The following is an 18,596-nucleotide window of genomic DNA, read 5'->3' as shown; positions in this document are numbered from 1 at the left end:
ATGATGCTGCTTGGCCTGCTGTGTTCATCCAGCTCTACATCTTGTTATCTTAGTGTAGTCAGACCTTTGTTGAATGATGTTGGCTGAATGGCCTCCTTCCATGCTATAAATATTGATGAGTCTATTTTGAGTTCATTAAGAGAATCCTGGGAAAAGTCTTTTTTGTTGTGTACAACAGTATGAAAAGGGAAGCAATTGACCATTTCGGTGATGGAATCAACATATTCATACAAATAGTGCGATCGGTGGAGTAGTGGGTGTTGATTATTAGCGTATTCTTCCTGTCATAATCACAACAGGGAGTTGCATTCTCAAAAAATGTTCAAATGGTGGAAGTGCTTCATGGTTTGTATAGTTAAATATTTGTTTTAAATGCTTATTTACAAAAGCTGTGAATTTTTCTTAATGAGTGCCACTGTCTCCCAACCTGAAGATTGTGAGCATCTTTGATGATATGATAAGGAAAGGTGGCAGTGTAGTGTTGTTACTGGACTAGTCATTCAAAGTCCTCTGTTCAGTGGATATATTCAAATCCCATCACAGCAGATAGTGAAACTTCAATTAAAAAAAATAAACTTGACATTAAGAAGCCACTCATGGCAACTATGTAACCATTGTATTTCAAGCCAATCTCATCATTAGGTTCAGGAAATATGCTGTCCTTACCTGGTCTGGTCTACATGTAACTCCAAGCCTCCAGCATTGTTTTCACTCTTAAGTGTCCTCTGTGCATTTATAGATTGGAAATAAACATTGTCCTATCCAGCAATGCCCACATTCTATAAACAGATTTTTGAAAATGAGTGTGTGAACAGTGGTTTGAAAGTAATAGTCCAATCTGTCTGTTCAGTTATTGCAGGCATTGTCCAGATCATGGACTGTTCAGGGGCAACGTCACAGTGGGGCTTCAGCTACTTCAATTTTGAAAAGCAGCAACAGCGAGAAGATTATTGCTTTTGCCCTGTGCTGATTTTTCAACATGAAATTGACCTCAACTAAAACAAGTCAAATGTGTGTGAGCTGTCACCAACACGTTTGTCGAGAGAGTGAACGATGGAGGTGGGGAATGAGGGAAAGAGGGGTGGAGAGAGGTAAGGAGGAAGATAGACAGAGAGAGAGAGGGGTGACAGAACCAGATTAATAAAGAGCAAGATGGAGAGAGACAGAGCAAAGATGACAGCTGGAAAATGAGGCAGAGAATGTGAGAGTGTGACAGAATCAGATAGAGTCACAGAAAAATCGATAGAGCGGGAAAGAGAGAAAACTGTAACCTATAGCAGGAGGGGCCATTACATAAGTATAGCTGTCTATAGAAAAAGCCTTTGTGTTTAATTATTAAAATCCGTTAACCATATCCTGAATACAGGTCAATAGATAGAAAGATAGAGAAGGAGAGAGATGGATGGTGAAAACAAAAGCAGTAGAGACACAATGATAGCTGGAGAGTGAGAGAGAGATGGAAAGAGATATAAGAAAGATAGAGATAGAAACATAGAGAGAGATAAATAGAAAGAGAGAACAGATAGAGTGATAGAGTAATGGGCAGATAAATACCGTAAATCTTCTAGTAGAATGTCTCTCAGTGAATAACACTCCCAGTTTAGGCTCAATGTCAGTGTTTCAGATGCCTTTTAGTCTCTCTGAAAAATCCTTACTCCATTACGTTTGCTGTTCTTCTTGTGAGAAAGTGCATATTACACTCAGAGATTTATGGCAGGTCGATTGAAAGAGCTGCAGTGGGATAGGCAGATAGATGGGTGTGGGGATAGACAAGCTGAGGAAGGGCTTAGCAGGACGGGAGTGATGCAGAGCTGCCCAGACAGGCAGGTACACAGTAAGGGAATGGGGGAGACAGATGAGAGACATCTCAATAAACACAATTGAAGCGAAGGGATTGTATTATTTGTGTAACCGCAGATTTAACTAATTTTATCAATTATTCAACAGATTTTCCTGTGGACTGGGTTGATTGCTAGGAATTTTTTTTATTGCTGTGACGCTCTGTGTAGAGAGAACAACAGAGAGAGGAACAGCTGAGAGGAGGGATTATGCCTTTGGCTGTGCAGACACAATTAGTGCAGCTTGCCTTGCTGTTTTTCCAGCTCTCTCCCTCTGTTCTGGCTTAATTGGAACCCAGTGAGACCGCTGAAATCGCATTAAGCAGGGCCCCGACAGAGAGATCATCCATCTTTTTTTATTACAGTGTAATGGGGCTTCTCGCGAGTCGAAATCCGATTTGTCACTGGCCTTGTTCTCTGATAACTGGAATTTGTCATCTCATTCTCTCTCTGTTAATGTCATCATCTAGGGTCTGACAGCTGGTCCCATCAAGGGAGCGGCAAGGACAGAATATATCAGTCAACATAATATTTCTAAAACTACAGGGAGAAGACAGCAATAAGCACACATTAAAGACCTTCTGAAAAGAAAATCTGTTGCCATTAATTAAAATGCGTGTGTTCTTAAAAAAAATTGTAAAATTCTTGTATGTTAAAAAGAAGTCATTCATTACAGAGATTTTTTTAGTCCTGATTAGAAATGGCAAGGTGGGATGGTAGGGAAGGAGAGAGCAAGGGACAGAAGGAAATAATTTATCAGAGCAAGGGTACATGAAAGGGAGGATGATGACGAGGGCTCCAGTTTTCGGTTATGGAAGAGAGGGACACTGACTTACTGTGACCGCTGTAAGGCATTTAATTCCCTGAGGAAGAGTAATTCCTGCTAAAATATATACAGCCATCAGCATGCTGGCCTACTTATCCGGCCCGCTTCAGAACAGGCAGACTCACAGACTCTTTAAGCTCAGAGTGCTGGAGATCTATTGAATACGCTAAAGCGGATAACAGCTGTAACACTCGATAGAGGCTAAATATTTTACTCCGCGTTCTATTTGTTTTGCGTATTAATTGCCGTTTGGCGGCGCTATTCTGCTTTTACAGAGACTTGTTAAATACCACCACAATTTTTTAAAAGAAAGCCAAAGGTTAGAGTCCAGGTGTACTGCCGGTCTCCATCAAGGTTAAAAAGGGTTTGAGGCAAAGTTAGCTAATGCAATGGCCAGAATTAGGGGAAACAGAACAGTGAAAGTGGTGAGCATTGTCTCAGTTTGGGAAGGCAGTTGAAGATTGAGAGATTCCAGCTCTACACCTTGTTATCTTATATGAGAGATTGACTTTGGTTTTGATGCGACGCCAGTAAGTGACAAAGCTTGCATTCATATTGCAACTTTCACAACGTCGTGTCATGGCACAAAGTGCTTCACTGCCAGTGAAATACTTTTGAAGTTTCACCACTGGTGTGAGGCAGGGAGAAAGGTGAAGAATTAATTTGTAATTTAAGAAGTGAAACATTCAGGAGAATGGTGACTGTAACAACGTTGACAAAACTGCGATAACTATGGCAACTAAAGAAAGAGTAAGGAAACTTCATGTTTATCGCTATGGCGTGGGTAACGGGTGCAAAAATGCTTCCACAGTAAGTATTAAGACCAGGTTTGGGAGAGGGAAGGCTTGGACTTTATAAATAATTCCTAAGGAGTGAGTGTATGAAAATCAGATCATCCGAAAAGTCTGCTTAGTGATGGAGGAGATGTGGGAATTCAGAGAAAGAAAAATAATGTGTCTAGAGAGTGCTTTTAACATCCTGAGGAGATCCCAGACAGATGGTTGCTGTTAAGGTGAGAGCATTGTTTTGGGAATTACAGCAACTAATTGGAAAGATTGTGACCAAGACTGCTGAATGTTGATGGGGACTAAGGTAGAGCTACCAAAGAACGGACAGGGACAAAAAACAAATCAGAAACTCACTTTCCTGTGGTTGTGGCTTAGTAGATCACAGGCATCAGTTCAGAGCCAGAGTCACAGAAGTGCAACATTGCAAAAGGAGGTCATTTGGCCCATTGTGTTTGCACTGGCCCTCCAAATGAGCATCAGAAAGTCATGGGTTTGGATCATACCCCAGGACTTAAGACCCATGATCAAACATGATACTCTCAATGCTAGTGCTAAGGGAATGCTGCAATGCTGAAGATTCTGTTTCTCAGTTGACTACAATTGCAACACTTAAATAATTATAAAATAAAACTAAATAAATAACCTGCTACTTCTAGTTCTGAAGAAGGGTCACTGGATTTGAATTGTTAACTTTGTGTTCTGTCCACAGATGCTGCCAGACCTGCTGAGTTTCTCCAGCACTTTCTGTTTTTGTTTGTTACAGTTACAATGCTACTTGGCAAAATGGAAAATTGCCCAGGTATGCACTGACAACAAAAATGTAGGGCAAATCTACCCTGGCCAATTACCGCCCCATCAGTCAACTTTCGACCAACATCAAAATGATGGAAGGTGTCTCCAATAGTGTATCAAGCAGTAACCTGCCCACTGACACCTGGTTTGGGTTCTGTCAGGACCTTGAAGCTCCTGACCCCACCACAGCTTTGGTCCAGACATGGACAAAAGATCTGGATACCAAAAGGGGAAGTGAAAGTTTCTGCCTTTGACATCAAGACAGTGTTTTACTGAACATGGCACCAAGAAGCACAGTAAAATTGGAGTTAATATGAATAAGAAGGAAATTTGCTCACAGCTCGAAACGATATCCAACAGAAAAGAAGATGGTTATTGTTGACGAAGGTCAGTCATCTCAGCTCCAGAACATCTCTGCAGGAATTCCTCAGGGTAGTGTTCTAGGCCCAACCACCTTCAGCTACTTCATCAATGACCTTGCTTCCATCATTAGGTCAGAAGCACTGCAACCGTTTGTGCATAGCAAGATCCCTCAAACAGCATTGTGGAAATGAGCAGGTAATTTGTTTATGTGATGCTGGTTATTGGGTAAATATTGGTCAGGATATCAGGAGAAATTCCCAGACTTCTGTTTGAATTAAGTTGTGAAGTTGTTTACGAACACTTTTTAAAATGTGTTCTTGGGATGGAGGGGTTTCACTGTCTTGAGCATTTCTTGCCCAGTCCTGCTTCTCACATGAGGAGAGGTGGTTGAGTAGGTTGGGCGTATACCCATTGGACGTTAGGAGGATGAAAGGAAACTCTATTTAAACATGTAAAATGCTTAGAGAAATTAACAGGGTGAATTCAGAGATTATTTCCTTTTGTGGAAGAGTCAAAGACCATAATCTCAGAGGAAAGAGTCACCCATTTAAGACATATGCGAGGAGGAATTTCTTTCAGAAGGTAGTGAATCTGAGGGATTCTTTACACAGAGGGCTGTTGAGGCTATGTCTTTAAGTATATTCAAGGCTGACATAAATTTTAATTAATGAGGGAATCATAGGTTATAAAAAGTGAAAATGGGGATTATCAGATCAGCCATGTTCTCGTGGAAATGCAGAGCAAACACAATCGACTAAATAGCCTAATTCTGCTCCTGCCTATGGTCTTAGCACCGTAGGAGTCACCATGCCCCATGTTTCACCAGTAACTACAGTACATAAGACCTTAAGACTCTAAGACATACGAGCGGAAATTAGGCCATTCAGCCCATTGAGTCTGCTCTGCCATTCAGTCATAAAATTATTTCATTGCTTGTGAAAGACTTCGAATCACAGAAATGGTTACAGCACAGAAAGAAGCCACTTAGCCCATGGTATCTATGCTTGCTCTCTTAACACCACTTTGGGATGTCCTGAGGTTAAGGAAGGCTGTATAGAAAAAGTCTTTTTGCATTTGATCTTATCACCACTGTGCAATCAAGATGACACCTATGTCAGTTCAGAAAACAATAAATGCTGGAGATCACAGCGGGTCAGGCAGCATCCATGGAGAGACAGCAAGCTAACATTTAGAGTCTAGCTGACTCTTTGGAGTGGCACAGTGGTTAGTGCTGCTGTCTCACAGTGCTAGGGACCCATGTTCAATTCCAGCCTCAGGTGACTGTCTCTGTGTAGTTAGCACATTTTTCCCTGTGTCTGTGTGGGTTTCCTCTGGGTGCACTTGTTTCCTCCTACAGACCAAAGATGTGCAGGCTAGGTGGATTGGCCATGCTAAATTGCCCATAGTGTCCAGGGATGTGTAGATTAGGTGGATTAGCCATGGGAAATGCAAGCTTATAGGGATAGGATAGGCAGGAGAGTCTGGTGGGATGCTCTTCGGACATTGGTGTGGACTTGTTGGGCCTGTTTCCACACTGTAGGGGTTCAATGATTTCTTCTTTGGAAAAACAACATACAGGTTGAAATACTCCACTGTACACGTGCAGTTCAGTGCATTCCCAGCTGAAATGACTTGCAAAACAAAATAAATAATTAAATATAAAAGAAACAATGTACAGCTAGGTACTTCAGAACATTTCTCAGCCGCAAACAGCTTTAAAACATTATTATGTTGAAATGGAGCGCATTCATAAATGCCTCCACTCATAATTAAAATAACCTTTAAAATAAACTTAAAAATACAGGTTGTATCAGTGTGCACCACTGACTTGCTCTTTCAGTCTGTACTCAGCATTTTGCCATGCTCTAACACCATCCCACTGTGGTGTCTAGCTCTTGTTACAGTCCTGTCTGTACTGCTGTCAGAGTTAGATTAGCACACAGTATTGGCTTTGTGGGTTCAATGTCTCCATAGCACCGTGAGCCTCAATTCTGCTGTTGCTTTCCAAGTGGCCATTTGGAGGAGGAAGAAATCGCATTCCTATAGCACCTCTCACTATCTCATCGTGTTCTAAAGCTCTTTACAAGCAATTGAGCGCATTTAAAAAACGTGGTGGTTGTTGGAATGCAGGAAACTCAGCAAGCAATTTGTGCACAGTAAGATCCCACAAGTAGTGGTGTGGTGTTGATTGGAAAAACCCAATTTTTGGAAATGTTGCTTGAGGGATGAAAATTAACCAGAGCTCTATGGAGAACTTCCCTTCTCTTCTAAATCGCACTATGGGATCTTTTGAATCTGCCTGAGAGGACAGAAGAATCTTTGCTTTAACATCTTTTCCAAAAAAACAGCATCTCAGAGAGTGCCACTGCACAGCACCACAGGTATCAACTGGAAGTTGTGCTCGAGTCCTTTGGGAGTTGGATTTAAACCCACGACCTTCTGACTCTATGGTATGACCGAACTGTACATGTAAATCCCTTACAGCATTAAGATGTGCTTAAAGCTTTGAGGCATTAAGAAGCAATTGCCATATAAGTTAGTAATTTGTTGTAATCAGAGTTTTACCAAATGGACTACAGGGTGGCGAATGTTACATCTGGGATGAAAAGTGTAAATTCAAGTAACTGCAGGTCAGCTAACTTCACATCAGCGACAGCAGCAGGGAAACCGAGAGACCAGGACCAGTGATAACATTAATGAATAATTAGAAAGGTATGGGGGTTAATCAGTGGCAGCCAGCAAAGGGCGTATCATGCTTGACTAAGTTAATCAAATCTTTCAAGGTGATTAGCCTGACAAGGAAACCAATTCATTGGCATGGTATGACTTCAAATTCCCACAGAAGTCACAGCACAGAACCAGACAGATACATTGGTCAAGGTTTGCAGCTATAACAGGTTGAAGGGTCTAATCGAGAGCTGTAGGAAGAGTTTAAATCAATGGGTAGAGACTACAATGGCTGTAAAAAAGTATGGAATGGATCAAGTATGACTTCCACGCTCCGAGGCCTGGATTCAAGCCCACCAGTTCAACAGGTGTGTCATAGCAGCTGTGAACTGGTTGATTAGAAAATATCTATGATTTCCATGCTATCTTTATGAATGGGATTAAACGTGAATGACTCAGGATTGGAACATTTTCATTTCGAGCACCTTAATCTGAAGCATTCCTGCTCCAGGTGCAATATGATAGGTAGATAGGAAAAACACAGAGAATTCTGTCTAAGTACCCTATGATCTGTACGTCCTTGTTTGCTATGATCTGCATGTACTGCTCACAAAACAAAACTTTTCACTGTAATTGGGTACATGTGATGACAATAAACCAAATCAATCAAAAAAGACTCAAAATGTTAACTCTGTTTCTCTCTCTCTATAGATGCTGAGCTTCTCCAGCATTTCCTGTGTTTGTTTCAGATTTTCAGCATTGGGAGTATTTTGCCTAAATATAGGAAGGCTCCCTTTCCTCAAGGTGCCTTTGATTCCTAATGGTCGACTATGATACTGACTGACTTTGTATTAGTAACCTCTCCGAGTGGCATTGCCATTCAGTGCTGGATGTAGGTGATTTTGTGCTGATCATTCTGAGTTGGATTTCAGTTTGTGGTTTGTCACAATGTATTTATAGCATGCAGACTGACCAATCTTTCAGTTTCTTGGTCTGAGTTGGATGCAACTCCCAGCGGTGAAAAGTGAGTGTCTGACCCCATTCTCTCTTCCATCATGGCCAATGTAAGAAAGCTGCAATTTGAATTAATTCTGGGGATGTGGGCGTTGTTGACAAGCATAGCATTTCTCTCCCATTCCTAATTGACCTTGAGAAGGTGGAAGTGAGTTGCCTTCTTGAACTGTTGCAGTCAGGTGGTGCAGGAATATTCACAATGCTTTTAGGAAAAGAGTTCCAGACAGAAAAGCAATGGTGATATATTTCCAATTGAGAACTGTTTGTGACTTGGAGGACACTTGCAGGTGGTGGTGTTCCCCTGAATCTGTGCCCCTGAACCTCCTAGCTAGAGGTCACACCTTTGAAAAGTGTGCGGAAGGAGGTTTCACTAGTTGCTGCACTGCATCAAACAGTATGAGTGCCAGACTCTCCACATCCATGAGGAAATGTCACAGTCACATCATTTCACAAGGGAGGAAGGAACAGGAAGCTGGGCAGACGGGCTTATGGAAACTCTGAAATCCTGCTGCAACGCCAGGTCATGACAGCTGAACCTTCCATTCTGGACTGGAAGCAAAAAACATAACCCAGGGAGGAAACAAAATCAAAGTAACATCTGGGGACATAGTATCCATGAAATCATTTTGATTGACTCAAAATTTCAGGTCTTTATACTTGAGAAAAATGAAGAGAGAAACTTGAATTATCAGTTCTCTATCTGATTAGATTCAGGCAGAGCTGGGGTCACAATCTCAAGTCATATAAAGGTTGGATATCAGGAAATGATTCTTTTCTCAGTAAATAGTGAATCTGGGAAACATAATGCTGACTCCTGTAGCTAACACAGATTCACTGAATTCCTTCAAGTGGGATCTGAACCTTTTTCTGGCAAGGTTGGGGATTACCACAGTACCAGAACCAGAGTGATCTCCTGAACTAGATTTGCCCACCTTGCTGAGAGGAGTAGAAGGCCCTAGATGTTTTTCTCCCGGATTGTCCTGGGTTTTTAATCTACTTTGTCATCTCTCCCAGGAGACGATATCATCTTAACTGCAGAGTGTGGGAGTGACTAGATGCTCCTGAGAGTGTTTCCCTGTCTTATCACAGACCATATTTCAGACAGGGATCTGGGAACAGAAATTGATAACAGCACCAGGTCCACTTTCACCATGGGAATCATGGGTTTAATTTACCCCTCTCTAACTAACATTTGAACATAAGAAATTGGGACAAGAGTAAATAATATGTTTCTTTGAACCTGCTGTGCCATTCAATTTGATCTGAACTTCAACTCCACTTTCCCAACCGCTCCCCTTACCCTTTGCTTCCAAGACATGATAGTTATGTTTTTCTTAGTTTACAACCTGAGGTGATAAATTCATTCTGATCATGCCATATCAGGTTCCATAATGCATGGTGCTGCCACTTGGAGAGAGGGCTGTGAGACACTGACAGGTGGTTACAGATCAGCAGGAGTTGGTAAGGGAGAGACAGGAGAGATATGAGCAGGAGGTAGAGAAAGGAGAGTTTTGGTGGAAGACTTGAAAGAGAGCAGGCGACTGAATTTCAGCAGATCTTAGCTCGATAACGAAGCAAAACTGGAAAATACTGTATAAAAACATCACTATCAATATTCTAACCCACAGCAAGTCCATTGACCTATCACTCCCTGTGTTTAGTGACCTACAATGGTTCCTGATCTGGAAATTTTTAGAATTTCAATCACTATTTTTAAATTCTTCCGCAGTCTTACCTCCACCCTGTCTCTCCTCCAGCCCCACACCCTCCAAGATCTGTATGGTCTCTACTACTGGTCTCTTGCGCATTCTCCAATTTTAATTGCTTCACAATTTGCAGCGGTGCCTTTAACTGCCTGGTCCCTAAACTCTTGAATTCCCTCCCCAAGCCTCTCCCTTTCTCTCTTCTCCTTTAAGATGCTCTCTTTGACCAAGCTCACGGTCTTGGCCTAACATCTCCTCAGGTGGCTCAGTTCAAATTTTGTTTGTTAATGCTCCTGTGAACAATTTACTATTTTAAAAGTGCTGTCTAAATGGAAGTTGTTGTTGTGCAAAGAACAAATCAGTTTACATTGGGGGGTTTTTAAAAATCTGAACCTGTGTTGCTACTCGATTTTTCCTTTCTAAAAGTAAATGGTAATTTGACGTTTAAGTGGTCGCCAGTGATATGTAATCTGCCCAGTCAGCTTTATCCAGCAAAGCATAGAATAAGGAAAGCACACGAGCGGCATTTATCCATCCCCTTGCTAATCTGTGCACTCTTTAGCAGCAAAGCACAGATCACAGATGGACGATTTGCCTCAGGGGTAGAGTGTTGTTGCAAGGGAGGGGTGGGGTGGGGGGGATTGGGTGGGTGAGAGAATGGGGCTGGACCAGCTTTCACATTTTACCCATAAGCCAGTGTGTTGTAAAATGTGATTATCTTGCTCTAAAATACCTGGTTAATGTTATTTCTGCTTCTTTCCCTCCCCTTGCTGTGTGTTTACTAATGGGCCTGGCTGTCTCTGGGTATAAGTTCCATGTGCTGCTAATTCCCTCGGCGAGCTGCTAATGCTTGTTCTCTGCAAATGAGGAACATAATTAACACTAAATTAAGGTGATACAAATGAAGACAACACAAGGTCTGACAACATGAGTGGTTTGGGAGAATCGAGAGTGCCTGTGATTCATTTTTTTAATTTACTGTATAAATATACTCTTAGCTTAGCAAAAATAAAATAAAGAGTCTTTAAATGGAGTTTCACTTTCAAAGCCCATTAAACTCAACTGCCCATATAATAGGACACAGCACACAAACCTGAGCTTAGAGGAGAGCAAACACTGCAGTCCATACTAAAACGCCAGTGCCTGAAACTGATCACGAATTGCATCAAGTTGACAGCTTCACTTGGTCATCTTCCAAGATTGGCAAGGTCGTGTAGCAATGAGTGACACTCACTGCTTGCAGGTAGAGTGACTTTATTTTAATTGCTTCATGGTGTGGGATGTTGCTGGCAAGGCCAGCATTTGTTACCCTTGAACTGAGTGACTTGCAAACCCATTTCATAAGGCAGTTAAGAGGCAGCAACACTGCTCAAATGTAGGCCAGAACAGGTAAAGATGGCAGATTTCCTTCCCACAAGGACATTAATGAACTGCTTGGGCTTTTACAACAGTGATTACATCATTACCTTTATACTAGCTTTTAGTTACAGATTTAATTGAATTCCAATTTAATCATCATGTCTGTCCCATGTCCTCAGAACAGCGGGATTACTAGTTTAGTGACGTTACCACCACATCACCACCTCAACGGCACTATAGGTTCATACAGCATAGAAATAGGCCCTTTGTCCCATCATTGTTGATGCTGACCAGCAAACACTAAACTACACTATTCCTATTTAACTGCACTTGGCCCACAGCCTACAGTGCCCTGGCATTTTAAGTATTCATCCAGATGCTTCTTAAATGTTGTGAGACTCCTTGCCTCTCAGGCAGCACGTTCCCTATATCTACTACCCCCTGGGTGACTTAATACTCACCTTAACTTATGCCCTCTGGTTTTAATCACGTCTACCATGGGGAAATGATTCTCATGAGCTACCTTGTCTATGCCTATCATAATTTTGTATACCTCCGTCAGAACCTCCAGTTCCTCTGCTTTGAGGAAAACAAACTCAGCCTATCCAGTCTCTCCTCCTAACTGAGATTTTAATCCCAAGCAACATCCTGGTGAATCTTGTCTGTACCTTCTCCAGTGTAATCACATCCGTCTGACAGTGTGGCAATAAGAACTGCACACAGTATTCCAGCTGTGGTCTAATCAATGTTTTATAAAGTTGTAATAATACTTCTTTGCTCTTATATTCTATGCCCTGGCTAATGAAGACAAGCATCCCAAATGCCTTCTTCACCACCCTGTCGACCTGTGCTGATACCTTCAGGAATCTATGGACTTGTATATCAAGGTCCCTTTGTTCTTCAGTCTCTTAAGGATCTTCTATACGTTGTGTATATCCTTTCTGTCTTAGACCTTCCAAAATGCAACACCTCGCACTTATCAGGATTAAATTCCAACTGCCATTGCTCTGCCCAGTTAACTAGGTGATCAATATCAGATTGTAGCCTGAGACCATCCTTCTCAACACCACCAATTTTTGTGTCATATGCAAACTTACTAATTACACTTTCTACATTCACATCCAAGTTATTAATGTAAATATTAAACAGCAAGGGTCCCAGTAGTGAGCCCTGTAGTACACTGAGCCCTGTAGTACAGGCTTCCAATTGTAAAACAAACCTCCACCATCACCATTTGCCTCCTAGTTGTAAGCCAATTTTGGATCCTGTTTGCCAACTTGCCTTGGATCTGATGGGCTGTAACCTTTTGGATGAGCCTTCCATGTGGGACCTTTTCAAAGGCTTTACTGAAGTCCATGTAAACTACAACAATTGCACTGACCTCATCAATATATTTAATCACTGTTGCAAAAAAAACACAATTAAATTAGTCAAACAGGATCTCCCTCTAACAAATCTGTGCTGACTATCCCTGATCAATCAATCTCTGCCTTTCCAAGGGTCAGTGCTGGGCCCATTGTTGCTTGTTATCCATATCAATGATTTGGATGAGAATGTACAAGGCATGATTAGAAAGTTTGCAGATGACACTAAAATAGGTGGTATCGTGGACAGTGAGGGAGGTTATCAGAAATTGCAGCAGGATCTTGATCAGCTGGGGAAGTGGGCCCAGAAATGGCAAATGGAGTTTAATATAGATAAATGTGAGATGTTGCATTTTGGAAAGTCAAATGAAGGTAGGAGTTTCATGGTGAATGGTAGGACCTTAAGGAGCATAGTGGAACAGAGAAACGTTGGAGTTCAGGTGCATGGTTCTCTGAAAGCGGAGTCACAGGTAGACAGGGCAGTGAAGAAGGCTTTTGGTGCACTGGCCTTCATCTGTCAGGACATTGAGTATAGAAGTTGCGAAGTTATGTTGCAGTTGTACAGCATGTTGGTGAGGCTGCACTTGGAGTATTTTGTTCAGTTTTGGTCACCTTGCTACAGAAAGGATGTTATTAAACTGGAAAGAGTGCAGAAGAAATTTACAAGAATATTGCCAGGAATCAAGGGGCTGAGTTATAAGGAGAGGTTGGACAAGCTAGGACTTTTTACTCTAGAATGTGGGAGACTGAGGGGGGATCTTAAAGAAGTGTATAAGATCATGAGAGGCATGGATAGGATGAATGCACTCAATTTTTTTCCCAGGGTTGGGGAATCGAAAATTAAAGGACATCAGTTTAAGGTAAAAGGGGAAAGAAAACATGGGAACCTGAGGGGTAACTTTTTTATACAGAGGGTGGTACGCATATGCAATGAGCTGCTGGCAGAAGTGGTTGAGGCGGGTACATTAACAACAGATAAAGTCATTTGGATGAGCCCATGGATAGGAAAGGTTTAGAAAGATAAGGGCCATGTGCAGGAAATGGGGTAAGCACAGATGGATATTTTGGTTGGCATGGACCAGTTCAGCCAAAGGGTCTGTCTCTGTGCTGTAGGACTCTATGATTCTATTGATTAATCCCGTCCCTTAGAATTTTTTTCGAATTATTTCCCACCACTGGTCTGTAATTACTTGCTTATCCCACTGGTCTGTAATTATTTGGCTTATCCCAGCAACCCTTCTTGAACACAGGAACTATATCAGTTATCCCCCAATCATCTTGCACCTGTAGCCATGAAGTATTAAATATATCTATCAGGGCCCAGCAATCTCCTCCCTTGCCTCCCATTGCAGCCTGAGATACATCTCATCAGGCCCTGGGGATTTGTGCATCTGTATGCCCGCTAAAATATCTAATACTTCCTCCTAATTAATCTTAACGTGTTCTAGAATCTCACCACCCCAGCTGAAAACCCTAGCTACAATGTCTTCCTCCTCTGCGAATGCAGATGTGAAGTATTCACTTAAGACCTCATCCACATCCACTGGTTCCAAACACAGATTACCCTTTAGTCTCTAATATGTCTCACCGTTTCCCTGGTAATTCTCTTATTCTTAGTATATTTTAAAAAGCCTTGGGGTTTTCTTTGATCCCACCTGCCAAAGATATTTCATTCCCCTTTTTGCTCTCCTAATTTTTTTTTTAAGCAACCTCCTACACTCTCTACACTTTGAAGAGGGCTGTAATGTGCTGTACTTGACATATGCTTCCTTCTTTTTCTTTATCGAACTGTCAGTTAGTGAACCATATTACCATACATTACTCAATCACTCTTCTTTTTCCCATTTTCTCTCCTTTTTGTTTTATTTTCCTTCTTTTCACTCAAGCCTCATTTGCTTCCAGAATACAGCACCGGCTCCCCTACCTGTCCAACTTTGTTCCCTCCAGTCAAAGGAGGGATGCAGGTCTGGACCTTTAAAGAATGCAGCTGGTTTAGCTATCACCTATTACCAGATCTGTCTGAAGCATATTGAACACCATTGGGCCCTGCTCTCTGCCAAAGTAGATCAAAGATTAACTTCTGGCTTCCTTGGCTATTTCAGCCACCAACCTTGAAGACCTGAAGCTATTAAAGTATCCAGAAACAAGAAGCGCAAAGAAAGATGAGTCAATGTCACTAATTAATGGCCTGGGCAAGGACACATGGCATTAACATTCCCAATACAGCTAAATTAGAACGTGTACCACAGGGGCCACCAGCACTTCTCGATCCCTAGCCCATCATCAAAAGTAACTTACATTTATATAGAATCTTCAACATAGTGACCTTCCCAAGGCTCTTCATAAAACTATTAATAGAATCTAACACTGAGTTACGTGAGGACATATTTGGGCTCAGGCGACTAATAGATTGGTTTTAAGGCAAATCTTAAAGGAGGGAAGTCAGGTTGAGAGTTTAGGAAGGGGCTATAATCACTGACAATTCTTTCTTTGTTTACGGGGAGGCTATGGCCAAGTTTATTAATTGCTAGTGTATTAATCCACAGACCCAGATAATGTTCCCAGGACTTGAGTTTGAATCCTGCTACGGCAGTTGGTAGAATTTGAATTCAATAATAAATCTGGAATTATGAGTTTGATGATGACCATGAAACTATTATCAATTGTTTGGAAAATAAAGTTCTGATTCACTAATGCCCTTTATGGAAGGAAACCACTGGTCTAACCTAAATGTGACTCCAGATCCACGGCAATATTTACTTTTAACTATCCTTGGAGAAATTAAGGATGGAAATAAATACTTGCTTCACCAGTAATGCCCACATTTTGTGTGAATAAAGAATGGATGGGTGGGGTGTTGCTGCAAACCCACATTTGCGCTCGTTGTCATTCTAAGTTGTTTGTCTGCCTTAAAGGGCATTTAACAGTAGCCCCAGTTCTGTAGCTCTGGAATAATCTACAGGCCTAGACTGGGTAAGGCATTTCTTCCCTTAAGGGCATTAGTGAACTAGATACGTTTTTGGGTGTATCATGGTCACTTTTGCAAACACTGATCTTTTGTTTTCAAGTTAATAGAAACTGAATTCAGATTTTCGACTGCCCACAGCAGGGTGTGAACTCACACACTGTGGATTTGGGTCTCTTTAACAACAAACAACATGCATTGACATAGTACCTTTACCAAAAAACAAGTCAAGTCACAGCATAGTGATTATCAAATAAAACTTGACACTGAGCAACGTATGAGGATGATGGCGATGGGAGATGGAGAGGCTGGGAGATTTAAGGAGAAAATTCTGGAGCTTGGGACCTAGCAACTGAAGGCACAGCCGCAAATGGAACAATTAAAATCAGGAATGTGCAAGGGGTCAGATTTAGAGGAGTGCAGAAATCTCAGAGGATTGTAGAGCTGGAGGAAATTGCAGGGATAGGGTGAGGGAATGAAGAAATTTGCAAACAAGGACAAGAATTTTAAAAATTGAGGTATTGTACACAGGGAACCAACATAAGCATTTTGGAAACTTTTCTAGATAATTAGTTGTGGTGATATTGTGATTAAGGGATAAATAACATTCAGGGCACTAGCTATAACTTCAGTGTTCTTTTGCAAAATAGTAGCTATGAAATTTCTTTTGTCATCCTTGATTCAAGGAGAATTCTATTCATCTATCCAGGAAGGCAGACAGGGGCTACAATCACCTGAAAGACAGCACCGTGGACAGTGCTGTGCTCCTTCAGTACTGCAATTGAGTGTCAACTTGGATGATAGAGTTAAGGTTGCTGGCGTGGGGATTGAACCCACAATCATCCAACTCAGAGGCAATTGCCCTGGAGTTAAAGAGAGTCCAGGAACTGTGGTTTGATGATGCTATGTGTGTAGCAGAGGGGAAAGAAGTCTGGGGTTTAGAGCTGATGGAGCGTCCTGTTTTTGGTAGGTTGCCTGAGAAAAGAATGAGCTAAAGAAGGAGATGGAGTGATTGTAACCAAATTCAACACAGAGGACCATTAGTTGATTGGAGGAAGGGGGGGGCGGGTGTGGAGGGTGGTGGGGAGGTCTTGTCAATATGCAGGACTAATGTCCAACTGTTACCTTAGTAATATAAAAATCAGATCAAAGCTAGAACCATCTTGTGCATCCAAAACTCCTTGAACTTATTCATCCATAAAATAAGTTTCAAAATCTGTAGAGCTGTTTTCTAAAGTCCCATATCCCTTAAACATCCTCAGCTGAACCTCATCCAGACGTACATGATATCTTGCTGCATTTTTGGAGAAAAACATCTGACTGATCTCCATAAAGGTTTTGTTTCTGGTCTCTGGGATGACAATATAAGCGTAGATGGCGACAATCCAACATACCCCACAAAATACTAGGTAGCAGTAAGCTCCGGCAGACATCTGCAAAAACAGAGAACGTGTTTTACAAATTACAGGCTCATCTGGGGGAATGGGGCACTCAAAGAACGGTTCCTGTCCCAAACTATCTTCCCAATTCTCACATCTGGAATATCAGAGTACTGAGTGTTCCTATCTGGAATGGCTGAAGAGGGTCTAGCCTCTTAAGTTATAAAACTGTGAGATCACATGGCTCCAGGACTTGATTCCATCATCCAGGCTGTGATCCCCAATGTGGCACTGTAGAGCGAACAACACATGGTCGAAGGTTGTGCATTGAGGGAGCGCCGCCCTGCCGGAGGGTCAGTGCTGAGGGAGCGCTGCCCTGCCAGAGGGTCAGTGCTGAGGGAGCGGCGACCTGCCGGAGGGTCAGTGCTGAGGGAGTGCTGCACTGTCAGAGGGTCAGTACTGAGGCAGTGCTGTAGTGTCAGATGGTCAGGACTGAGGGAGCACTACATCATGCATTTTGGGTGTAACAGTATGTTGTTTGTCATTCTATCACTGAAAAACTACAATGTCCTCTTGGTATGTATTTAATATTAACTGATATTACTAACCTGAAGGAATGGGAAGACAAAACCTACAGTGAAGTTTGACAGCCAGTTGAGGGCCCCTCCAATGATGTAAGCAGCTGGACGATGTGACTGGGTAAACAGCTCAGCAGTCATCAGAAACGGGACTCCCGCTGCACAATGAAAGGGAAGGAGAGGGAGGATAAAGGGGAGATTGAGGTTGGGAAGATAGTGGCAGAGAGGAGAAATTAGAGAGAGAGTGAGGGAGAGAGGAGACAGTAAGGAGTGGAAAGAAGAATAAGTGAGAGCAGGGAATAAAAAAGAAAATGAAAGAAAGAGGAGAAACAGACAGTAGGAAAAATGCAGGTACAGAGAAAGAAATTGAGAGAGGGGGGCAGGAAAGGGACTCAGAGAAATAAAACAGTGATGAAGAAAGTGAACAACACGTGACAGAAGATTGTACAGAATGCAAAAAAATAGATGGTGCGCAAATAGAGAACAAGAAAGGAAGAGAGGTTAGAAGGCACAACAAGAGACAGATGTGGTGAGAGAGGAAAAGATCCTCCAGAAAGTGGGAGGGGGAAGACAAGAAGGGAAAGAAAGAAATTAGTTATGGAGTTTACAAGAGTGATTGTACTAATTTGCCATTGACCTATTTGCACTGACCCTTGAGAAACAAGCAGCAATATTCACATTCTTGAAACCTTCATATTCTGTACTTTTCTAAGTATCAAGGTCACCAGTCCTAAATCCAAAGAGGCATGTGTGATAAACTCTCAATAACCATTCTCTCCAATCAGCTGCCCCATTCGGAGCAGGTGAGGGTGAAAGGTGGTTTGAGTTGTCTCTCACCTACTCACTCATGTCTCACACATGACATCTCCTCCCACCACCCCCAGGCCCTAGCCTGACTGCTGTACAGACCTGGCCTACTGCAAGCAGAAGGAGAAGACTGAAATGTAAAAATTAAGTGTC

At 42.0% G+C, this 18,596-nt stretch overlaps 1 protein-coding gene across 1 annotated transcript in view; it reads right to left on the bottom strand.

Moving 5' to 3' along the window:
- Positions 1-16,866: 16,866 nt before the first annotated feature.
- The window catches only part of LOC109911423 (solute carrier family 2, facilitated glucose transporter member 5-like), a 42,969-nt gene continuing 41,239 nt past the window's right edge, over positions 16,867-18,596 (bottom strand). Inside the window, exons 10-11 of the mRNA XM_048609214.1 lie at positions 17,667-17,794; positions 16,867-17,112 (exon numbers count right to left, since the gene is read on the bottom strand). Of these exons, the coding sequence (XP_048465171.1) occupies positions 16,867-17,112; positions 17,667-17,794 (374 nt within the window). The remainder of the gene's footprint in view (positions 17,113-17,666; positions 17,795-18,596) is intronic.

Source organism: Rhincodon typus, chromosome 20, assembly GCF_021869965.1.
Source record: "Rhincodon typus isolate 14 chromosome 20, sRhiTyp1.1, whole genome shotgun sequence".
NCBI classification, from domain to species: domain Eukaryota; kingdom Metazoa; phylum Chordata; class Chondrichthyes; order Orectolobiformes; family Rhincodontidae; genus Rhincodon; species Rhincodon typus.
Note: the sequence above shows the minus strand (reverse complement) of the source record. Positions and strands in the feature narration are given on the sequence as shown.